The following is a 25,172-nucleotide window of genomic DNA, read 5'->3' on the forward strand; positions in this document are numbered from 1 at the left end:
TATAAGACTGAAAAGCAAAGTGGTTCTAACCCTGTTCCATATGAATTGTGAGTGGCAAATTAGGTGATATGCTTTTATTTAATTCATGTAGTGCTTATGAGAAGATGCAGGACTGACAGCCTTGGAAACTGAATAACATACCGGTAGTTTCCATAGGTAGGTGTGACATGGGCAGCATGTACCTGTAGTTATATCAGACGCATACAGTGAAGGTGTATCTATAGTTATATCAGACCTCAAGGAAAAAGTAAGATGACATACCATTATGGGATCCACATAAAGTGCCAAACTGGTAAAAAGAGAAGTCCAAGGTACATGTGCAATGGTGCACTTATATTTCTGTATACAATTACTGCAGTGGCTTGTGAAAATCAGTCATTTGGCAACAGAAATGAGTACTTAAGACACCTAAATATCTGTTTGTATTTGCAATTATTTGCACTCACAGTATCCATACTTGTGAAAGTAATTTGAGAGTGCATCTGAATATGGTTCTGGGGTCTTTCTTACTTTCTGATTTAAAAAAAAGCTGATAAAATAATTTTTTAGTGTGAAAAGGTCCCTCTTTGTTTACCCAATTAACAATTTTGCATTTTCTCACCATATCGATATAATTTTCCTACACAGACTGCAAGCTTGTAACTCACTTTAAACCTGAACATGGCAGGAGAAAGCCATCCCCTTCAAAAGAGAGGTTAATTGATTTTGAAGTGACTCATCAATTAAAAGTCGCAAGTTGTGAAAAATTGGAGAAAACAGTTCAGTGTCATGAAGCCATAGACCTTAAGAAGAGAAAAGATTCCTGATCTTTCCAGATAGTGTAAAACTATGCCCAGTTTTTTCAATTGTCTGAGAATCAAACTGGACAAAAATCAATGTGAGTTAAATCAGAACTCCAGCTCCACTCAGCTCATTAGCACTGTAATAAAGTGCTTTTGGTCATTTTTGTATTTCATACATTTTCCTGCATGCTAAATGCACTTGTCTTTAGCAGCACTGTATTACCTGAACAGCTATTCAGTATTTTAGGGAATAATGATATTTACATATCAATTATGATGTTCTTTTATGACTCATCTTTGCTTAATAGAATTGAACAGAGAAAGCCTGCTGTTTGGTTATTAGCTTCATAAAAAAAGTCATTTTGAAATTCTTATTAAATCGCAATGAATGTACAACTAAACTGAGATTTAATTACATTTTTAATTAAAGGAACAACTACTGATTGTAAGTTATTGAACAATGTTTTATAACCAACCAAAACAAATCACCATTATTAAAAGAGACCTTCAAACTATTTGTTAGGAACATAATGAAACCCTTAAAAATAAAACAGGTCAAGTCACATGGAGATGTATTATAGAAGAAAGAATAAAATGTGTGAAAAAATGCTTGTAAGGTTCTCATTATACATATTGTATTAATATTTATTGTCATCTGAAAACCACACAGAAGACAAAAGATTATGATTATACATCAACTTTTCAATAAGAGTACAGTATATTTAAATTGTTTTTGTCCTGGTTCTATTAGCTAAAGAATGATTCCTCAGCTCAACCAGGTTTTTTCTACATAGCCTTTACACTAGGAGAGATCTAAAGTCTTATGTCTCAGCAGCCCTCAAGCAACTCTTGGAACAATAAGCTTTACCAATCAGTTTAACTTTAAAAAAAACCAAAACCCATTTTGGCAAAAGCAAATGGCATTGCTTGTTGTCAGAAGTAAGATAGTACTGGCAAAAAGATAGCCATAATACTGGCAAGTGCTATCCAAGGCACACCACACGGCTCAGCCAGCTCACTTCACACCTGAGCTGCAACTTCTTTATTGATCCTCTCACAAGCTAGTTGGATGACATGGGTAAATTTCCTAATGGAGGGTGAAGCACATCATTCTGTGTTCCAATGATCAAATTTAGACATGGAAACCCTATTTGCATGGGCAAATCTGTACACTCAAGTGCTATTGCACAAAAATTGGTCATGTATGTTTCTCAAATCTATTTGAAGCCTCTTTGAAAATTTGTCCCTTAAATTTGTTTGTTTTAGTTGGTCTCGATTTAAAATGTATATAGGAAACTAACAAAGCTAATCATTTTTCACTAAAAAAAAGTTAATTGTGACCAGTTGCTTAACACAATATGAACAGAAAGAACACAAGCCAGAAAAGAAAAAGAACATGTTAAAGAAAAGAAAAAGAACATGTTAGTATTCTTTAACATGTTTAAGAACATGTTAAAGAATACTAAGATAAGTTAGAGGTAGTCAAACCAGCAAAGCCTAATGAAATTCACCCTATGGTACTTAAGGAACTAGTTGAAGCAATCTCAGAACCAATAGTGATTACCTTTGAGAACTAATGGAGCAGAGGGTGAGACCCCAGAGGACTGGAGAAGGGAAAACACAGTACCTATCGTTAAAAAGAGGACCCAGAGAATTATAGACCAGTGAGCTGAACTTTGATACCTGGAAAAATATTGGAATAAATTATTAAACAATTAATTCATAAGAACCTAATGGGAAATAGGGTGATAAGTAACAGCCAACATGGATTTGTCATTCCAAACCAGACTAATTTCCTTTTTCGATAGTTACTGGCCTACTGGATGGGGGGAAGCTACAGATGTGATATATCTTGATTTTAGTAAGGATTTTGACATAGTCCCACATGACATTCTTCTAAGCAAACTAGGGAAACATGGTTTAGACTAAACCAGTTATGCACCTACCTTATAGTAATTCTAAGATCATACTCAAAGAATGATTATCAATGGTTTACTGTCAAAGTGGGGGGACGTATCTAGTGGGATCCTGCAGGAGTCTGTCCTGGATCCGATACTATTTGACATTCTCATTAATGACGTGGATAGTGGAGTGTATGCTTATAAAATTTGCTGGCTACACCAAACTGGGTGGAGTTGTAAGCACTTTTCAAGACAAGATTAGAATTCAAAATGACCTTGACAAATTGGAGAATTGATCTGAAATCAACAGGATGAAATTAAATAAAGACGAATGCAAAGTACTACACTTAAGAAGAAAAAATCAAATGCGCATCTACAAAATGGGGAATAATTGGCTAGACGGTAATACCTCTGAAAAGGATCTTGGAGCTCTAGTAGAGCACAAATTAAATATGAGCCAACAATGTGATGCAACTGCAAAAAATACTAATGTTCGGGGGGGGGTATTAACAGGAGTGTCATATGTAACAGACAGGTGGTGATTGTCCCACTCTACTCGGCACTGGTGAGGCCTTAGCTGGAGTATTGTGTCCAGTTCTATGTGCCGCACTTTAAGAAAGATGTGGACAAAATGGATAGAGTCCAGAGGAGAGCAACAAAAATGATAAAATATGAGGAAAGGTTAAAAAAAACTGGGCATTTTTAGTCTGAATGACGTGAAAAGATTGCAAGGTCAAACACTCAAATGTTAGGAAATGCCAGAATGTATGGTGCCCATGCAAGCTTAATTCATCTGTCTCCTGCGTATGGATGATTATACAGCCTTCCCTACATGATCACAAATGTTTTTCCCCACAGGACCCCTGCCTCATTCAGTGCATAGGATGGTTATTGCTCTAAGGTTGAATTAGGGTTGTGTGGTGAATGAGGCTGGTGTCTGTGGATCCCTGCCTCAGTAGTTGCAGAAGTTGGAAAATATGTAGTGAATGAGGGAGGGGATTGCAGGAAGAGAAAGGATGGTCTTGTGATTAAAGCTGTTCAGAGCGAGAAAAGTGTTTTATAATTTTGGTTGGTCCAGTGTGTCGTCTTCGTTTACAGTTCTATAATTCAGAACACAAACTACAAAAATATTCTATATCTCTAGGTTGAGAAATAGAGGTGGATTATTGAACAGTAAATTGAGATGTTCTGATATAAACCTCAGGAGTGTAGAAAGGCTGAAGTACTTGTGATAGCATGAATACCTAAGCATGGATGTATACATAGATAATGAATTTACTGTTTTGTCCAATTAGTAGGAAAGATTTTAGTTAATGCAAAGAGGACCCCGTTCTTTGTATAGTGTAGCTATAGGCTGTTTGGATTACAAGTGCAAGTGGCACTCGTGTAGTAAGATAACTGCTGGCACAGCTTCTGGTGGCATGCAGTAAATACAGCTTCTCTCTAGCTTTAAAAAAAGAATATTTGTAGGCATATCGGCCTATGCCTGATCAGTGTTAAATAGGGCCAGCCGCGGGATGTTAGAAGTTACAGCTCCCTGCCAAATTTTAGGACTCAAAATTGTGATTTCAAGCAGTAACTTCTGAATTATTAGAATGTTCAGCTAGCCAACAGTAAATGATCACCATTCTTTCTGATTCTTACCCTTCCCTCTATGGCCAACCCATATCCTTTGCAGGTGGCAACCCATATCCAGATTTTAGTAATTTCCTGGGATGTATGTGGAATGTACCAATAGTGCTGCTTAAGCAAGTATTCAGTGTCCACCATGTGAAGCATGTGATTCCATTTTGTGTCACCCTTTGATCTTCCCATCAGCATGATTAACTGATCAGGAAATGAGAAGCCACTTGAAGCTTCCTGGCACATCAGTAGTTATAGTTCTTGGGGAGGGGGAACAGTAAACTGGTCATTATAGAGCACTGTGATAAAACAGGTTCAACACATATAAGCGTTACAAGGTCAGCTGTAACCAGCGTTAATCCACCATAGAAAGGCTTGCAGGATTTGCCTTTCATTTTTATGTTGTATAAACAGTAAGGTAATTTTGTTGCCCTGTACACTTAGTGTTTCTTGTATCTGATAAGTGGTAATGGTCCCATCAGGAAGGAACAACTTGTATGAGCAATTCCCACAAAGCAGTGATGTTAAACTAGCCTCCTCGATATGCTCATAACAAACCTGACATTTTATAATCCAGATAAGTAACCTGAAGGATGACTGATACAAGGCTGACTGTTCATTTTCCTCTCAAGTGGGGGAAAAAAATGATTGGGTCCTGAAATTTTCCCTGAAGTTCAAAATAAATGGATATGCTCTTAGTTGCATTGATAGTAAAAATGAAAACCAGTTACTCAGGGTTAGTGGACTGTGATCTGTGAATTTTCACACATGCAGGGATACAGAACAAGAATGAATCTTATTTAAGACACTTTAGACATTCTTCAGTGTAGCAGCCATGTTAGTCTGTATTCGCAAAAAGAAAAGGAGTATTTGTGGCACCTTAGAGAGTACTCCTTTTCTTTTTTAGACATTCTGCAGTTAAAATCCAATCTTGTTCAGTAAAGGGGTTTACTTTTGTTGGGTTTGTGTAATGCCACATGCCATTTAAAACTGTAACAATTGCTATGACTTGTTTCTGTCCTCCTCGCCGCTTCCGCCCCCCCTACACACAAAAAAAAAAGACTAAGAAGAATTTCTCCCTAAGCCTTTGATAACTGTTCTTTCTTTTCATTCCAGATAACTTCAAACAAGAAGCACTCCGAGAGCCTGAAGAATGATGGTGACAGTCTTATCCAAATTCTAGAGAGACTGGCCCAAACTGCCAGGTGAGTTCCCTCAGGCTTTCAGGAATTTCCAGGGCTGAGAGCACTCCCCTCCCCTTTTGTCTGAGATGGTCTTCTCTTGTAATCACCTCATGTGCGCTACAAGCTTCTCCTGTTACCAGCCCTCCCCTCCCATACACTCCTGTCCTCAAAACTCCCTTTATTCAAAGTTTTCTTGCTTTTTTTGTTGCTGCTGTTGCGGTGTACTTTGATCCCAGATGTGGCTAGGCCATAGGTATGTCAGACACTTTCTTTTTTTTTTTTAAACCGCTCACCTCTTCATAACCAGATACTGGTTTATTGTTCCCCTATACAGTGTACTGGCAGCACATGGCTTTGTGCCCTTTCTCAAAGTAATGGTGGTGGTAAAAGCAAAATCCTTTCAAATGCACAGCTGAGGAGGACAAGAAATATTCTTCTAAGAATGCCGAATGTCTTTCAACTAAGACTTAAAACTGAGGTCCTGACCACTTCTGAAAAGTATCTTGGCATTCTTTGTAAGAATAGAGGTGTTAATCCCAGTGGCCTGGTCAAATCCCAACACTCTACCTGCCTAATTCCCCTTGCACTCTCAAATGGACACATTTTTGTGCTCTTTCCCTTAAAATGTTGTTCTTTGTTGCTGTGAACTGCTAGGCTGCATTTCACTGCTGGGTGAAATGGTTCCCATGTAAAGTTTATAGATGATTTTTTGCAATGCTTTGGGAATCTTCCTGGTGTCCTTTGTGCACATAAATACAAGCTTTGTATGAGTCAATGTTGTAGGCTCTGTTCAGGTGGAGTTATGAAAATTGGCCTCTCAACTCTATTGTAGAGTAAGTTGTATTATTTTTTGGAAGGGGGGAGATGTTTGAGGAAATGTAACAACCACTGGTACCGTGATGGAGGGGTTTGTGAAGCTGTGGGATAGAAGTGGTGTGGAGAAGGAGATAGAGCTTTCCATAAATCAAGTTTTCAGAAATCTGCTTTCCCTCTTCTGTATTCAAGTGCTGAGTTGCATTTCCTGTTATCAACTACATTACCAGAGTAAAATAAAATGGCAGATCCCCCTAAAAGAGACACTAGCACCATCAGCTAAAGACAGTGACAAGTTCTTAAAATTCCTTTTCAGTCTCTGCTGTAGCATTATTTAGTTAGTTAACTAAGGAATTATAATTCACTCCTTTAACCCTTTCTAATCTTTGTCTTGGCTTCCTCTAATTGTTTACAGTTTTAAGCTTTCTTTACACAAGAAACCAGACACAACTGTTTATTTAGGGCCCTCCTCTGTGCGCCTTGCTCCAGCAAAATGCCCATTGGGCTAAATCCTAAGGAGCATAGAAGCTCCTACCCAGCCTGACCAATCCCAAGGATGGTCAAATTGGCACTGTAGTTGTGGAGCAACTCCTCAGCTGCCCCATGGTCTAGCCCTGCAGCAGCCACAACAGGTCAATGGGAGCTCATGGAAATGAAGTCCTCTCCCTGTCCTCTGTGGAATTTGCTTCTCTGGGACCCTTGACGCTAATGCTGTCTTGTCTAGACTCTAAGTTGCTACAACTGAGGTGGAGCAACAGGAAGGGCCTGAGAATCTGTGGGCTCTAAACCCCTTCAAAAATGGTGTTTTTGAGTCTAGGGGGTTCTGCAGTCTCTTATGTATAGGTTCCCTCTTTCCCAAAATGTTTGCCAGTGCCTAATAAACTTGGCACCAGCTTCTCAACCATTCATTGAAACCTCCAAGCTCCTTCTGCCCAGCTGGGCTGTGCATCAAACTGGAAGCATTTCAGAGAAAGCTACCACTAATGCCCTGGACCTATGCCTTTTTTCTAATAGTCTAAATTTAGCTGCCAGACCTCTCCTATATATATGTACGAGATTTAGCTGATATAAGAATGCTTCTGCCTTTCAATTTCATGAAGACCAGTTGTAGTCCTTTACGAAATCTCCCACTATAGTGGAGGGAATGAGAGAGGCCCCAACAGAATAACATGTATGTCATGTTTAAATAACATGTATGTCATGTTTAAATAATCCACATAGAATTCATTTCATCTCTTCATTTTGCACTTCAAGATTTGTGGTTTTTTGCTATTCATTTTTCCAATAAAGAGGATGAATTAATTTAAAGAAAGATGTTCAGGTAATAAGGCTTCTGGTTTATACTGCTGCTCAGTAAGAAACTCCTTCTAAAAGGAAAGTATGGATCAACAACTCAAGCAGCGTGGTCAAATACATGTTCTTAGTCATTCAATTGATGCATGTCACAAGCTGAAGCCAAGGAACCAATGAATCCATACTGACCCACTTTCACAAGGCAGGAAAAACTAAAGGTCAACTGCAAAACTAAGCTTGAAACTATAGTAAATAACAAAATTGTCAGACACATAGATGAACATAATTTGTTGGGGAAGAGTCAACATGGGTTTTGTAAAGGGAAATCATGCCTCACCAATCTACTAATTGAGGGGGTCAACAAGCATGTGGACAAGGGGGATCCAGTGGATATAGTGTACTTAGATTTTCAGAAAGCCTTTGACAAGGTCCCTCACCAAAGGCTCTTAAGCAAAGTAAGCTGTCCTGGGATAAGAGGGAAGATTCTCTCATGGATCAGTAACTGGTTAAAAGATAGGAAACAAAGGATAGGAATAAATTATCAGTTTTCAGAATGGAGAGAGGTAAATAGTGGTGTCCCTCAGGGGTCTGTACTGGGCCCAGTCCTATTCAATATATTCATAAATGATCTGGAAAAGAGGTAAACAGTGTGGTGGCAAAATTTACAGACAATACAAAATTGCTCAAGATAGTTAAGTCCCAGGCAGACTGTGAAGAGCTACAAAATGATCTCTCAAAACTGGGTGACTGGGCAATGAAATGGCAGATGAAATTCAATGTTGATAAATGCAAAGTAATGCACACTGGAAAACATAATTTCAGCTATACATATAAAATGATAGGGGTCTAAATTGGCTGTTACCACTCAAGAAAGATCTTGGGAGTCAGTGTGGATAGTTCTCTGAAAACATCCACTCAATGCTGCAACAGCAGTCAAAAAAGCAAACAGAATGTTGGGAATCATTAAGAAAGAGATAGCTAATAAGACAGAAAATATCATATTGCCTCTATATAAATCCATGGTATGCCCACATCTTGAATACTATGTGCAGATGCGGTCGCCCCTATCTCCAAAAAGATATATTGGACTTGGAAAAGGTTCAGAAAAGGGCAACAAAAATTATTAGGGGTATGGAATGGCTGCCATATGAGGAGAGATTAATAAGACTGGGACTTTTCAGGTTGGAAAAGAGACAACTAAGGGAGGGTATGATAGAGGTCTATAAAATCATGACTGGTGTGGAGAAAGTAAATAAGGAAATGTTATTTACTCCTTCTCATAACACAAGAACAAGGGGGCAACAAAGGAAATGAATAGGCAGCAGGTATAAAACAAACAAAAGGCAGTATTTCTTCACACAACACAACAGAACTCTTTGCCTGGGGGTGTTGTGAAGGCCAAGACTATAACAGGGTTCAAAAAAGAGCTAGATACGTTCATGGAGGCTAGGTCCATCAATGGCTATTAGCCAGGATGGACAGGGATGGTGTCCCTAGCCTGTTTGCCAGAAGCTGGGAATGCGCGACAGAGGATGGATCTCTTGATGATGACCTGTTCTGGTCATTCCCTCTGAAGCACCTGGCACTGGCCACTGTCAGAAGCCAGGATACTGGGCTGGATGGACCTTTGGTCTGACCCTGTATGGCCGTTCTTATGTTCTGAGGTCAAGATAGCCCATAGTTGCAGTAATTGTTTCACTAGACCAGCAGTGGTTTGTGTGGGGTGAACACCCAATCACAGGTTGGAAAACTATTAGCAGACAAGAGAGGTAGCAAACCACTGCACTCACTGATGGAGGCAGTGAACTGGGTCTGAAAAGTGCAGTGCTATGTACAGCTAGGACAATTCTACCTTTCCTGTAGCAGGTTAAAAAAAAGATACGTCAGCAGAGTTGCCTCCATCTGCTGACAAACTCACCCCCCCCCCCCAAGGAATGTGCATTGAAAAGAAGCCAAAGATTTGAGACATTTTTCCACCAAACTATTGAAGAAAATGTAATAATTACGTCTTTCCTTTTTCAGAGCGAGACTTAGCAGGGCCCCAAGCAAGCAGTTCTGTAAACATGAACTCAAGGGATCACATTGATACGCATGCCTTGCTCCATGTTGAAATATCCACAGTATCCTAACAGAAAATTGGTTTACACAGGAGTTATCCAAAGTGGATTCCCTCATCAGGCACTTTCCAGCACAAGTGAAAGTCTCATGTGTAGGACAACCACAGAAGTTAGATGAGGTGTTTTACCTTGAAGATTACTGTCTTTGTTTTCTTCTTTCCCAGCTCCCATGCCGATATTGCTGTTGCTGCCTTGGCTTTTGAAATTCTTAGAACAGTTGGACGCTAAAAGATGAAGGCTACCAGATCAATCATCACTCCACAGGCCTGACTGTGCACAAAACACTGGCACGGTGAATTCCTCAGTCTTGTTGTAGGATGTTTTTGAATGAGTGTTGTCCTAATTTGATAAGAAAACTATTGTGTGTATGTATTCACTGGCTTATCTATTTAAAAGGAAAAAGCGGGGAAAACTTGCTATTAAAAGAATAAGCATTTGTCCATTATCTTGCTTACATTAGCACAACCTATGGTTTGAGGGGATTTTTTTAAGTGTCCTACAGCCATGTTTTGAAGAATATAAATTAGAAAAATTTTATTTCTTAATTATTTCACAAATATGTTTGGGGGAGAAACAGTTCTCATTCCACCTGAATTGTGGTACATTTGCCAAGTTTTTGATCAGAAATAGAATGCCTTAGCTGATGATCCTCATTTGAAACATCACCTATAACAAACTGTAGAATACTTTTGCACATGTAAAGATTTCTGAAGTGCTTTGCAAATGTTAATGACTCAATCTGAAAACACTGCAGGGAGTTGGTATCATCCCCTTTTACAGATGGAAAATGAGCACAGGGAGTGAGTGATTTCCAAATGTCCCACAGAAAGTCTGGGATGGAGCCAGGAACAGAACCCAAATCTTCTGGCACTAGTCATGTAGTTTAAAGGCAATTTGTAAAACCAAATACAGTGTTCCAGTTAAAAGGGTACAATAAATGACTTTGCACTTCTATATTGCAGTGATTTTTGGTTAACCATTGCCTTACACACAAGTCAACTTGTGGCACTTTTCTTAAACTATTTTGATATACTTCAGTATGTTCCAGATTCTGTTTGGTCTATAAGGAAAATACTGTTAATTAAAAAATTACAAACTGGGAAAGACCAAGCTACCTCCCTCACTCTCCTACTTAATTTTTCCACAAAGTTGTGCTCCTTTTGACACATTTGCCACAGTAATGATTATAACATTACAAAATTAGCATTAATTTCACAGGAGGGTTAAATGCCTACTCTGACATTTGCCTGCAAAAGTAAAGCAGTAGAACAGCTACTGAATTTAGATAAGGCATTGCAGCTTGTTAGCAATTGTTTACATTAGCAGCTCCCATACAGATATTGTTTCTTGGGCTTTGAAATTCTCTGAGTTAGACATGGAAAGATCAGTGCAAGTATCACACCCTACACATTATAATCACTTCTTTTTAATTAACAATAGCTTGTTTACAATGGCAGGAACTGTTAAGAATGTTGCATAAGTCACTAGATTTGTTTTTAGTCTAGTTCCTATTTAAGTGACTGGGAGTCCTTCAAAATGTACATGGTAACTACTGACTGAATAGCTAGCCAGAGTGCTTCATGCCATTCCCAGTGCCTCCCTCAGTGACTTACAGAGTATCCTTAAACTAGTGAAAGTACATTTGAAGCCCAGCCTTGTGTTCTAACAGACAGGTATGCATCCATGCCCTAGCAGGCTGCCATGACATGTATAGGTTGCATTAAGTGGCTAGCACTTGCAAAACTGACTTGTTAGGTACCTATTATGTTTCGCTGGGCAGCTCCTGTATTTATGCTGATTTCTCTTGTGTTTGTCACTTTAGTGTAACTGATTTGCTAGAATGAACCCTAGAGTTTTTTCAACCTATGCTATTTTAGGTGGGTATTAAAAGATTCTATAGAAAAGGTTATTTTCAAACCATCTGATCTGACCTTACACTAATGTGCACTGGGCTCAAGTTTGCTGCCTCTGCAGGCTCAAGTGTGTTGTCAAGGTGGTGACTGCAAGCTAAGGCTCAAAGGAATGGCTTTTTTCTTCATCTCAATCATACTGAGTTGTTTTACTGCTGAAGCCTAGACTAGATGCTTCCAAACGCAGGGTTTGACTCCTAATTTCCTGAGCTTGAGTTTTGGAGCAGGTCCTGATGCAACATTAAATGCAGCTGGCTAGTTGACCCCCATCTTTTTAAATATATACATCTCCTTTAGCATACCACTGAGGGGGGCTTGCTACCCTCACAGGAGCTGTAGCTACCAGGAATCAGAGAAATTGTGACACTGAAGCATATCCTGACCCCCTACATGGGGTAATAGGTAGTAACATTCTTCAGTAAGTTGCCTGTTTTATCTCTGCTTAAAAGTAAGTTGTCAACAGCAACCCTTCATATTTAATTGCAGTCAACTGGAGGAAATCTGTTCAAAACATTACCTCTCATGGATTTCTGGAAACAGTCCTGAGTGGCTGCAATACCAGCATTCCCTCAGCAGGTCTGCCTACTGCTGTGTCCCTTTCCTGACAGTGGATAAATTATACCTCTCAACCTACCAGTAGGTGACAGCTGCCCTCTTGACAAGGACTTGAAGGCATCCACTGTGAAAGGCACAAGCTTTCACAGCTTGTGTTAAAGAGCTAGGCTCATACAGAATGCAGTCACAAACATCCCCTTTGTGTAACATACATCCTCTGCAGATTACCCCTGAAAAATGTTGACAGACTAGTTAGTTTTAAGAAAGGAAGAGGAGGACTTTTTTTTTTAAACTACATCCCTCAGTTTAGGTCAATGGCAGACTATGGGGTGAAACCCTGCGAACACCTTAGCTTAGACTTGTCCCTCAGCTATGGGCTTGCTAGCCCCCTTGTCATTTTGCAGCATGTTATACTCTACAGTAAGTGTGTGTTTGTTTCCATCCACGGCTCTGGGAGAAGTGTGCTCCAGTAGCTTGTAAACAAACTACCTATCCAATCAAAAGCAAGCTTACTACCTGTACAGGTAGTAGCCTAAGCTCTAGCTTTAATTTAAATGAGTAGAGCATGCAGCAGTTTACAGTTAACTCACTTGTAGGGGAGGATGCATACTCTTGGAAAGTTTCAGAGTAACAGCTGTGTTAGTCTGTATTCGCAAAAAGAAAAGGAGTACTTGTGGCACCTTAGGGACTAACCAATTTATTTGAGCATAAGCTTACATCCAATGAAGTGAGCTGTAGCTCACAAAAGCTCATGCTCAAATAAATTGGTTAGTCTCTAAGGTGCCACAAGTCCCTCCTTTTCTTTTACCCTTGGTAAGAGTGACTCACAGGTTTATGAATACAGGTGCTTGGGTAAGATCTGATCCAACTTTCTGTACCCTGAGCAAGATGGGAGGTGTTTTTAGTGTAAACTTATTTTGCTGACTCCACAATGGGAAGGGAAAAATGCCACAAGTACACACTTCAGGCAGTGGGGGGGGGGGTTCTCATGTGTGTGCTGTAGATGGGAGTAGTGCCTGAGTGTGAGAATTGACAGGATAGCAAAGGACATAGCCTGTTGCAATAGTGCAAAGCATCTGATAGTAAAATACCTTTGAAATATTTTCCTGTCAGCTTTGTTTGACAAATATTTACATAGAAAAGTTAACTGAAATCTGTAACAAAAACTTTAGTGGAGCAAGTAGCTCTATCCTCAGAGGAAGCAGATATCTAAATTCAGATCAAGGCAGAGGCATAATTAGGCCACAGCTCTCTTCCCTTGAATGAAAGACTTGTGTTCTACAGTTCATGAATTTTTTTCATGCAGAATTAAGAATATCCTTATTAGATGATACTTGCTTCTTGGTGTAGATGGTCTATATTCTCTGAAATATGGCAAGCCAGGTTTTAGGCACAGGCCAAATGCTTGTGGGGCTGGTCCTTAAGTTTATGCTTGACACAGGCTCAGTTCATTTAGCAGCATTGTACCTTTATCTATAATTCTTCATGTGCTTGGTATTACCATTTGCTAGAGCAAAGTAATTAAAAAACCCACTAAAGCCAGAGGTGATTGGATACTTGTTTCAGGGTTGATGTTGTGTATATACACAAGTATCAAGATTGTTAAGCAGTGGTAAGTTAACTCAGGGGAGTACTGCAAATAGTTTGCTTAGTCACACTTGACTAATTCTGCTAAAAAGAAGAAATCTCCATGATTTGGCCTGCAGCACTGGTTCTTCTAAACTGAAGAGACTACTGAAGTTGCTTTGTTTTTGGACTGCAGTTCAGTCCTGTTTGATTTGTGCCATGCTACCCCTTCCTATGCAAAATATGCAAATTGCTGTAGGAAGTTAGTTGGGGGGGGGGGGGGGGAGGGAGAGAATCACCCTGCAGATTAAGCTATATGTTTCCCATTTCAAATAATCTGAGACAGCTGAGTGAATTAAAAGTTTACTTTAATCCTTTAACCACTTTTGCTCATGAAGCATCTGTGTCACAGCAGGCTACAATAACTTTGGGATAAAAGGCAACTGGTAAACTGTCCAACACAAGGTTCCGAACCAACAGTTCTTAGTGGCCCCTACCCAGACACATCCCAGATAAAGTTTTTGATCAAAAACATGAAATAGATCCACCTGCTTATTTTAAGCATATTAAAAAGGAAACTAATTGGACCATTTCTATTTCTCTATTTTTATACAAAAAGGCTACACAATGTTACACTTTATTCAGAATACAATTAGTGATTATGAATTAGTGTTCTACACCATTACTCGATCCTTAAAAGTTAGAAACTGCTGTAGCATATTCACTATAACTTAAACACTACGAGAGACTTTAAAAAAAATCCTAACAGTTACAGCAAAAAGAAAAGTCTACTTTCAAAGCAAGCAAGGTCAGTACCATTACAGAGGTTTTAAAAAAAAAAATATTTTTTTTTTTTTTTTTTTTTTTAACAAGCAAGGCTAAGGTTTGATAAATTCCATCTTGTGATTCTCTTGTGCATTCTTCATTTCTGAGTCACTCCCAAAATCCATTTGTATTACTCCTCGACCAAAAAGGACCAGAACAAAAAGTTTACTTCAATTGTTCCCATAGGAAACTCAGCTTGGTTAGTGTGTCAGGCACTTTCTGAGATACTAGCCCACCCCTCGAGCCCTCTCAGCAACGCTACAGGCCAATCACAATGCAAGTTCATTCAGACGATACAGCTGTGTAGGAAGAAAAACAAGGACCTGTCAGTGCTGTAGAGTTATTTGCCCACATGTTAAAATTGCATAAAGCTGGAGCACAACACACTGAAGTTAATCACTTCCACACTTCACAGCAGGAGTCAGTTCAAGTGCACAGAAAGTACGAGCTTCAACATACTCAAAATTCAGTATTTTGATAGGAGTTGGACCCATTTAAGCCATTCCCTCCCTGCCAACCAAGTCTTCAGTTCACAAGGTTGTTTTATTCAAGTTTGAGCTTCTTACCTAAGGACGATTTACAGGTCAGTATCGAACCAGGCCAACTGATTACTGTCACCTGGAGGCAGCCCATCCATAAGATCCTGGGCATGTCCCAGATCTGGCAGCCCATCAACTGGGTAGTCAGCACCAGGGTGGTGGCCACCCATTTCATGCTCCATCATAGGGTCCATACCCAAGGCATCCTGACCATATCCGCCAGAGTGGAAAGAACGGTAGCTAGGATCTAAGAGTTAAGGGTGGCAGGGGAGGGAAAAAAGCAGAATGTTAACAGATGTTAGATGCATCAAAAGCTGCAAATATCAGGGATAGAGAAGATTGTTGTAGCCATCTAGTTTCTTCTAGTTCAGCCCAGCTGAACACACAAATTTATTGCCTGGTCTAATACCCATCCAATTGAATGAGACAGCCTTTCAGTGTGGCTCTGCAGACAAAGCATACTGCAGTCAAAAGCATGAGCAAATTCCAGCCAAGCCAGTAGTCTGCATAAACAGTACTGAAACCCAACACAGCAATACTGCAAGAGAACAAGCCTGCTAACTGCAGATTTGCTTCTTAGGTTGCTAGTCAAAATGCCTTACAATCCTTAAGACATGATAGCGTTCTTCAAAGCTGTAGACTACCAGGGTACAAACCACCACGCTTTGTTTTAAAGGAAAACTGTAATTTAATTCATATTTAGAGTAAATGGGAATGTTCAGAAACACCCAGTGTTGTTACTCTTCATAGAGAGGATACTCATTGAGACTCCCCAGCACAAGGACCACCAGTTTTCTGTTTAAGAGAGAATACAACTAACTGAACAGGATGTAGAATGTTGCAAAGCTAGTTATTACTTGCTATTCAAGATGGCAGTTTCCCATCTGACTGCCAATTTGTGGTATTGAAGTGAAGCGATAGATTTGCTTTTCTCAACTGGCATCTCCTGTATTACTTGCAGTTCTCCTTTAAAGGCACTGAATTTAGCCAGGCTTAAGTTTATTAGGAAATGAGGGAAATGGAACAGACATACCATCTGGACGGTATCCAAGAGGCTCTCCCTGGGCACCAATATCAAGTCCAAGATCTGCAGTCTAAAGAAGATGTGGAGTGTGAAAAGCAAGAAAGGAGGGAGAGTTAAAATTTCAGTGACAAGCTTTCATCCATGAGTTGTACCACATGTAGGCAGTTATTTAATTTTAGACCCAATATTTAGGTTTAGAGTTTTACCAACCTGATATCTCCCTGTAAGCTGGATTTCAGACAGACACTCCTGTTTGCCACAAATCCTACAGCATAGTTTTGCTTAGAACCAGAAAAAGTTACAGGCCCTATAATTTGAGGGCCATATAAGGGCTTGTCTATGCTATGGAGTTAGTGACATAACAGTGATGCCACAGCACTCTGCACAGCGTAGATTCACACTACAGCAACAGAAAGGATTCTTCCATTATGTAGCAACTCCATCTCCCTGAGCAACAGTGGCTAGGTCAACACAAGAAAGCCAAGGTTGATGGAGACAATGTCTACACTGAGGGGTTAGGCTGGCATAACTGCAGTGGTCAGGGGTGTGGTGGGGGGAGAACACTACACCCCTTAGCAACATAGCTAACTCAGCTTAAGTACAGACCATGCTGAAGATGGGGTTTTTTGGGGGCCGTTAAAGTCTAACACACTACACACACACCCCCAAACACCACACCATACACTGTTTGGCCACCTATGAATATACCCACTATAGAAGAATGCAATGACCTGCAGATTTTATAGTATTTGGTTAGAAATAGAGAGTCCTGCAAACAGAAGAGGTTATTATTCATTAAAGTAGTAATAATTCAGTGGTTTAAGCCAGAGGTTCTCAAACTGGTCTGTGAGCTCCATTCAGGTGGTCCATGGATAGTTCCCTCTAAGATGTATGCCTGGATGGCCACACAAGAGAATGGAGGGCAACCAGAATGGAGGGAATGCCTGGACCCTGGAGAAAATGCATATGTAAGGGGAGGGAGGTGAGAAGGAGGAGGAGATATGGGATGCAGCTGCTGGGAAGAGACCCATCCCTCTCCCTCCCAGCCCAACTCAGGGGCTGCTGTGGTCAGGGAGGAGGGCACATCCTTCACATTAGAAAATTAAGACTACTGATATTAAAATATGAGTTGTGTGCTTTTACTGGTATAACAAAAAAAGGTTTTTTAAATAAGCGCTTTGGATAAAAACGCTATAACAGTTATCTAACAGTACAAACATTTGGCAAGATTAAGGGGTCCGAGACCCTCAGCAATTTTTAAAGTGGTCCATGAAAAAAAAAGTTTGAGAACCACTGCTCTAATCCATAATAAGATCCTGAGTGGCCACTCAAGTTTATCCTATACCAGCGTCACAGAGAAGCTTTGTCTGATTTTGTCCCTTCTCCTTACAGAGGGATCAACAGGGAGCAGTAAGGAGCAGCTACAGTATAAAGCATCTCCTTTACTGCAGGTTCAGTGTTTCTCCTTTGCTCCAGCCTTGGGCATTGTATTGCTCTTAAAAAAATGCCTTGTGGGCAGTACCATCTCGAGAACCTTCAGAGCTTCTCCAGGACCACTCATGCTCCCCTGTCCTTAAACAGTCAAGACTGCTTCAGATTGTGCGCTGTATACCTTGGGACCAGGTATCAAAAATCATTGTGTTATACCTAGAAACTACTCATTTGAAACCCCAGATATTTAAGTAGATCAGGAAATGTCTAGGAAGACGCGATCAGGTTTTATCTTTTAATTTTTTTATGGCTTGTGGACTCCTCTGTGCTAACCCCAGAAGCTTTTGTTTTGCTTATAACCTTTAAGCTGGACCGCAAGAAATTGATGCTTAACCATTGTAAAAAGAAAAGGAGTACTTGTGGCACCTTAGAGACTAACCAATTTGAGCATAATCGTGAGCTACAGCTCACTTCATCGGATGTAGTTGCTCTTTTTAAAAATCTAGCAATAGATTAAGTTCCCAGATGTATTTTCTTCCTTTTGTTTTAAAATTTACTTTTTTTTTTAAAAAAAAATTGGATGTGTGTCTTAAGAGGTTTTTGCACGTTGTTTAATTAGCTGGTGGCAACAGCTGATTTCCTTGTCAGCTCTTCCAGGGTGGGGGAGGACTTGAGGGTACCCCACAGGAAGGAATTCCCAAATGCACCTTCCTGGGTTCAATGGGTTTTTGCACTTGGTGGTGGCAGCATCTACCAATCCAAGGTCAGAAAAAAAAAACCACACCAAAACTTTCAAGTTTACAGCTTAATACAAGGCTGGAGTGGCAAGCATTAATTTTTAGTGTCCTTGCGGGCCCCCACCTTCTGCACTTGAAGTGCCAGACTGGGGGGGAAAAAAAAGCAGGCACCACCATGAAGAACCCAAAATAAGGAACTTTAACATGCCACTCACTTATTGTTCTGAAGCACTACACCAGCCAAAAGCCTTTAAAATAGAGAATGCGTGTGGGTGAAACTGTTATACTTGTAACACTATTTAGATGATGCGTGTTACTTTGTGACTGAGCGCTCATCTCAGGTCCTTTGTAAGTGAATAATCCAGAAGACAGTTTTAAGAGAACTACAGCTACATTTTTACATTAATTACCAGATCTAAACTGTGCAATTTCATCTTGTTAGGGGCAGTGCATTTTAAAAACAGTCAATAAATATGCCCAGCCTGGCCAAATTGTTGCAGCTTATACAGTTGGCAGAAGCAGTTTTGCCAAGAAGTTACTTGACCTAAACCACAATACAGAATAGACTAAGAAAGGAATTACATAACTGGTAAAGATTTGTAATTTTTTTTTTTTCTACAAACATGTACAGAGGCCTTTAGAATCTGGTCTGACAATATCCCTTCAAGGTATACCTAGGGAAGCAAAGACTGAGTCAGTTGCTTCATTAGTGTTTCTCAAAAGAAACAGTTACAACAACAAATACCATGATAACTAGGTCAAGTTTGTGTTTATTGGGATGGGAGCAGGGGGAGGAAGAGGAGAGAGATCAGGCCAAGTCACTCTTGATATCTGATGGGGGGAGGGAGGAGCTGGGGAAGGAAGAAAGGAAAGGAGAGAACCAATTCCAGCTTGAGGAGGAAAAACAGGGTCACCACAGTACACACACTTAAGCCTTTTTTTTCCCCCTTTTAAAAGAGAAAAAAAAACACAACCTGCTCTTGGATGTGCTGTGCTCAGACAGGGGAAATGCAGCCTGGTTCTGAACAGTCTAGAAGGCTCTCCAGTAGCAAAAGGGAGAAAAATCTGAAGGCATCAGAAAGGTCACATGGGAGTGAAGGCTTTTATAGGAATAGGAACAAAAAACGATGCTATAACTCACCTCATTCCAAGCCATTGGTTCAGTTCTGAATAGAGAGCTCGTCAACTCAACTGAAAGCCGTTTCTTGTAATCTTGTGGTTTATCCTCAGACATTCTGAACAACACTGCAGCTGCATATGTTGCTATTGAAAGCAAGCAATAGATTTTGGTACAGCCCTTGCCATTTCAATGATTAAGCTTTCTTATTTTTCTTCACTTACCAACACCTTCATTTCTAGAGTGAAGCAGTTCTGTTAGAGGAGCAGTAGCTCCCTCTGCTTCAATGGCTTCAGCTGCCTCCTTATCTTGAGCCAGTTCACAGAGTACTCCTGCAGCTACTCTCTGGATATTCTCGATGGGAGAATACAGCAACTATAACCACACAAGTATGTGAGCGTAAGTGTTTGGACTTTGATAAACATGCCATTTTGAGGACAGCTACAGAATAGTGGCTAGAGGTAACTACTTTAGTGCTACTAAACAAAGGGGTCTAACCAATTTGGTAAGCCATCCTCCTTTCCCCAGCAATAAGTAGCTAGCTTAATATCAATATTGAGCTAAATCTTGACAAGGATGAGGTGCAAGCTGCCTTTAGTAGACTGCAAGAGGGCAAGTTCCAGAGCCAAAAGTTCACTTCAAGGAGGTGAGCCAGGTAACAGAACAAAATGAGTATTCTGGCAGAACACAGCCACCATCCCACTGTAATAGAAGCCCTCAGGATGTATCTGGTTCCCTGTTAGTCAGGAGTGCTGGGATCATTTCCTTAGTCACACAGGCAACTGATCTGGGCTCATCAGTATAATGCTGAATTGATGGGCCAGATACAACATTAAAAGGTCGTGTCCTAAGGCTTTTTTCATGCCAGGAAGACAACTCTCAAAAGTTATCACTTACCTGCACAAATAGTGGAATGGTATTTAGACCCCGGATTACAATTCGATTGTGAACATCTCGTGCAAGGATATGAAGGGCTCCAGTACAGCCTTCAACTATCTCCTCCATACGCACACCCTCCTGTATAGGGAAATATACATAAAGGCTAGTATTGTACTTTTAAGAGGTGGAAGATTTTAAACGGTTAGGATTGGAGTTTGTTGTAGCGTTATTGTCTAAAGGGGGCCATCTGGGCCTCAACAAGTTTGAGTATGCTTTCCTTTAGTTTGTTGCACTGGCAGCTGCTACGACAACTCCTCTCTCCAGGCTGAGAGTTAATTTGTGCACTTAATGCAGTCTGTGGTCTATCTATTGGTTACAGCAGGCTTATTGGTGTGAGCTTACCAGGCTACTTGACTTGTGCATTAATTCTATCTTGGGAGACAGGGATAGAGGGCCAGGGGAAGAGGAGAGGCATATACAGATCTTCTAGTGGCAGAGAATCTTAAAGTTACAGAAGTGTTTAGTGCGCACTCAAGTTCATATACCGGTCAGTGATGTTATTCAACATTTCAGATTAATTTTGGTGCATGTGTGTGCATAGTTCTGGTAAGACAAGATTGTTGAGTAGCAGGTGATGTCCCTACCTCTGGTTAGTTGGAAAAAGAAATTCTACTCTTCCCCCGATTAGGAAACAGGTGCACAGTCTACACCTAATAACCTTACACTAAATCTCTTGCTCAGTAAATGAATTAAACAGGCTCTCCCAGACTCCCCAGGGATCCTCAGCTTTAGGGGAGACTGTCTGGACAAGGTGTGCAAGAGCGTATACATGACTTATCCAGATCTGTCCAAAATGCTAGTTGGACTGCAGAAAGTAGGTGCTTGTTACAGACTAATTAATAGTGAATTAATCTCAACATTTACAGCAAGTCATTTTAAGGTTGTAGAAAACCTCATTTTCTGCTATGCTTAGACATAAGTAGCATGCCTTGACTTCCAAGAGGAAAACATCCTGCAACAGTGTCTTGTTTCGCCACTACCTCTTAGTAACTTACCACAAACTGCTGTTGAGTTCCACCCATAGATGTGCGACGCTGGGTATCCTGATGTGCTCTAACCAGCAACTGAACTAGCCTTGGAATGGCACCTTGTTCACGCAGGGGGGCATGATTGGCTGGACAGAGAGCAAGATTGCGGATCAGGCCAACAGTAGCCTGCAATTGGGAAGAAGAAAAAATTAAGAATTTACAGCAGTGAGTCTTAATTCTGATGTTGTAGCGAGCAAATCCTTGCAAGAGCTATTTTCAAGCTGTTTAATGCCTTGTCTACATTGCCACTTACAACACTGAAACTTACTTTGTTTAGTGGGGTGTTAAAAAGCACCCTGAGCGATGCAAGTTTCAGCGCAGTAAAGTGGCAGTGTAGACAGTGCTCCAGCACTGGGAGTCACATTCCCAGTCCTGGCATCTCTTCCCTTCATGGAGGTGGTTTTATTACAGCGCTGGGAGAGCTCTTTAATGTCAGTGTTTAGACATACCCTACGGTTAGTCTTCCCACCCATCCTAGACAGGTAACCATGGATGTTCTCCTGTAGCTGAGCTTGAAGACAAGGTTCAAAGCAATCTCAAAACTCAAGTGTTGAATACACCACATTCTACTAATACATTGTTCACTTCACTAAACATGTTGCTACATATGCAACAAGTTTATATGTTTACCTTGATCAGGGGCCAGTGAGATGGTGGGTGTAAGAGTTTAACCACCACTGGAAGTCCATAGTGAAGACGTACTGCATTTTGTGCCATCTCAGCTTCCTGATGTCTACTAGTGAGGTGACGAAGTGCACAGATAGCAGGTTCTGTGATGTCTTCCCGGTCACCAGCCCGAAGAACAGTGCGCACAAGAGCCTCAATACCCCCAACTTGGCATACCATCATCTTGTTCTTATAGTTGTTGCAGGTAAGGTTAGAAAGGATGCCAGCTGCACAGGTTACAACATTGATATCATCTGACCCTAGAAGCTGAACAAGTGTTCCTAGAAGGCCTTCCATGCCCTCCTGTAGAGAGGGAAAGAAAGTGTTGTAAACTACCACCAACCAGTGTTGGTTTTGTTCTTGATCCCTAGCAGAACCACTTACCTGCTTAGTTGCAGCATCTGAAAGATTTCTGAGAGTCCAAAGACAATTCTGAACAAGACGTTGGCTTGGATCTGTAAGGTGGAGTCCCAAAGCCTGCATCCCACCTAGAACAAGATGCAAGTTAACTCTTCAGTGTTAAGCCTACAGCCTTTCAGAGGCAGTAGTTCTGTATATCCTGATCTTGCAAAGGGCTGAGTAGCTTCATAAGATGGAGAGCACCTTCAAATCCACCTGAATTTAAGAGGTAATGGAAGGCATTCCGTACTTTGCAAGTACCTCCAGCGTCGTCATCATAATGAAGATTTCTATACTGCAACAGTGAAGAGTTTGCCACACAAAAAAGTCTTAAGTCTCATTAAACAGTGTCCATACACTTAACTATGAGTCTTCAGCCACTTTAATTCTGGCAGACGAATTAACTCTTAGCATATAGTATGTTATTATGGACTACTCAGTCATTTATTGTAGAATACTTGTCTTGCGACTGTCGGGAAATCAAAGCTATACCGGGGTTTACTCATATTCAGTTATGTTGGTGGCCCTACAAGAGCTACAGCTCTAATTTAAGCTACTAATTTCTAAGGAGAGAGGTATTTTACACTTAGTTTGTGTAAATCTTTCCATAACATCAATTCAGATCCTTGTGGGATGGCATGTATTGGTACTAGAGTACAATATTCACATGCAGCCATTAGCATGGATACAGCTAATCTGGACACTTACCAGCTTCAACAATAGCAGGTTTGTTACTAGAGCAGACTGAGAGCACCTTCAGCACTCTACTTGTGGTCCATAGTAGCTTCTCATAGGTATAGGTCCTCATTATGTTTACTAGAGCCTGGGGTCCACCACTGGCCAGAATAATCAACTGCAAAGGAAGTTTTATTTAGAGCTTAAGATGAAAGTTATGAAACCCAGTCTTTCCATGGTCATTCATTCAGTCTTCACATGCATGGGCAATAACCTGGATGGATAATGGCCATTCAATGGCCTCTAAGTGTTTGTTTCTTATACTCTAGGAGACAATGTTTGGCACCCTTGCTGAAGCAAATCTTTTCACCTCTAGATGTGGTTGGTCCCTACATGTGAAGGGAGAAGGTTCTTGATAAGTATCCGCCATGACGACACTAGTGTCATATCTGTCTGACAGCCCAGAGACAGACCGTTAATAGTGCATCTGCTCACGAAAAAGTTGGATGTATTCATTTACCTTGCTTTCTTGATTGCCATAAGCTAAAATCTGAAGGCAATCTGTTGTGATGGCCAAGAATTTAACATTTGTCTTGTTGAGCAAGGCAACCATTTTCTGCAGCCCACCAGCTAGACGGACAGCCATTTTGGCACCTTCCTGATGCAACAGGAGGTTGTGCAGAGTAGTTATAGCATAGAACAGCACGGAGTCCACTGGGGAACTAAAAAACAAAACAAAGGAAGTGAGCACCTACACCTATCAGTATTAAATACAGGTAAGTGTTGCAATGGTAGTCCACATACCCAAGCATTTTAACCAGAGCAGGAATGCCTCCTGATTTGAAGATGGCCAACAATCCTTCACGGTGATGTGAGAGGTTGTGTAGTGTACCTGCAGTGCAACGAGCTGTTTCCACATCATTTGTATTTTGCATGGTACGCACAATAGCAGATACCATTTGAGGAGAGCGCATGATAGCATGGCGGGAGGCTTCCTTTTTGGACAACTGATGAACCATAACCGCAGCCTTGTTCACCACCACCTATATAAAGTATGAAGCAAGCTTTTAGTTTTAGCTAGTCATTTTAATGACACTCTGCAAATCGGCTACATTAACCTAGAGCCTACACATGTACCTGGTCCTCATCATTCAACAATTTGGTCAGTTCTGGGATGGCACGAGTTGCAAGTTCTGCATCATCTTGATAATTTATCAAGTTAACAACAGCATGTTTTAACATCTGGGATGGCTCAGCCAGGCGCTGCACGTTAGTTGGATGAGCAGCATCGAACTGTGTGGAAGGTATCTGCATGCCTTCATCCAGTGTTTCAGGGAACATAGCTGCACGCACTCTCTGTGCTCTAGTCATTGCATATTGTCCATCAATGTCTGAAACAGAGGTAATAGACTTTGCTTAAGACTGGACAGAATAGAAAAGAAAGAGTAGGAAGTCTAACAAGACAAGGGACACCAATTAGTATTTAAATTTGTAGAATTAAGCAATCTTGACTTTACTAGATGAGTGTCAGTTTGCAAGTCAAACAAACAATTTAATACAACAGAATGGAAATTTTCCTTACCAGCTACTTGTTCCTGGGTAAAGGACTGAGAGAACCCCTGTTCCCACTCATACAAAACTTGGGTGGTATCAACATCATCCTCTTCAGGATTCCCCTTGCCACTCAGAGAAGGAGCTGTTGTTGTGGCACCAGAGTGGATACCAGAGTCAAGATAGGATTGCTGCTGCCAGTGGCTGACTGCTGCTTTTCTATCGGGCTCCATTGCCATATCCAATTCCATCAAGTCAGCTGCAAGAAATCAGTGTTGAATATATAGACCACTTGTTTATTAGGCAAATTTTAGTCATAAGAAGATGCAGCGTGAATTGTTACAACTTTGTATTTAATTTGGAAAGAGCGGAGACAGTTGCTTCAGACTATGAGGTTTTAACTTTATGCCAGTTCAGTTAGCTCAAGACCCAAGCAGAACATTAAGCAGAAACAGGCAGCCCCAAGAGAACTGGGCAATAGAACTCTTGGTGGTGCA

The 25,172-nt window shown here is 40.7% G+C and overlaps 2 protein-coding genes across 5 annotated transcripts in view; one reads left to right on the forward strand and one right to left on the reverse strand.

The window, feature by feature from the left end:
• Nucleotides 1-10,667, forward strand: part of ULK4 (unc-51 like kinase 4) — a 388,751-nt gene extending 378,084 nt beyond the window's left edge. For all 3 annotated transcript variants that reach the window (XM_073333132.1, XM_073333131.1, XM_073333133.1), the window contains 2 exons: nt 5,423-5,511; nt 9,878-10,667. In XM_073333132.1, the coding sequence (XP_073189233.1) occupies nt 5,423-5,511; nt 9,878-9,941 (153 nt within the window). In that variant the 3' untranslated portion in view covers nt 9,942-10,667. The remainder of the gene's footprint in view (nt 1-5,422; nt 5,512-9,877) is intronic.
• Nucleotides 10,668-14,095: 3,428 nt separating this feature from the next.
• CTNNB1 (catenin beta 1) overlaps nt 14,096-25,172 on the reverse strand; it is a 32,672-nt gene continuing 21,595 nt past the window's right edge. For both annotated transcript variants that reach the window (XM_073333135.1, XM_073333134.1), the window contains 14 exons: nt 24,707-24,934; nt 24,262-24,515; nt 23,929-24,167; nt 23,645-23,846; nt 23,158-23,302; nt 22,435-22,538; nt 22,015-22,353; nt 21,352-21,510; nt 20,315-20,434; nt 19,642-19,792; nt 19,442-19,563; nt 16,142-16,202; nt 15,136-15,355; nt 14,096-14,868 (listed from right to left, as the gene is read on the reverse strand). In XM_073333135.1, coding sequence (XP_073189236.1) covers nt 15,147-15,355; nt 16,142-16,202; nt 19,442-19,563; nt 19,642-19,792; nt 20,315-20,434; nt 21,352-21,510; nt 22,015-22,353; nt 22,435-22,538; nt 23,158-23,302; nt 23,645-23,846; nt 23,929-24,167; nt 24,262-24,515; nt 24,707-24,926 — 2,325 coding nt within the window. In that variant the 5' untranslated portion in view covers nt 24,927-24,934 and the 3' untranslated portion in view covers nt 14,096-14,868; nt 15,136-15,146. The remainder of the gene's footprint in view (nt 14,869-15,135; nt 15,356-16,141; nt 16,203-19,441; nt 19,564-19,641; nt 19,793-20,314; nt 20,435-21,351; nt 21,511-22,014; nt 22,354-22,434; nt 22,539-23,157; nt 23,303-23,644; nt 23,847-23,928; nt 24,168-24,261; nt 24,516-24,706; nt 24,935-25,172) is intronic.

This window comes from Lepidochelys kempii, chromosome 2 (assembly GCF_965140265.1).
Source record: "Lepidochelys kempii isolate rLepKem1 chromosome 2, rLepKem1.hap2, whole genome shotgun sequence".
In the NCBI taxonomy this organism is placed as follows: domain Eukaryota; kingdom Metazoa; phylum Chordata; order Testudines; family Cheloniidae; genus Lepidochelys; species Lepidochelys kempii.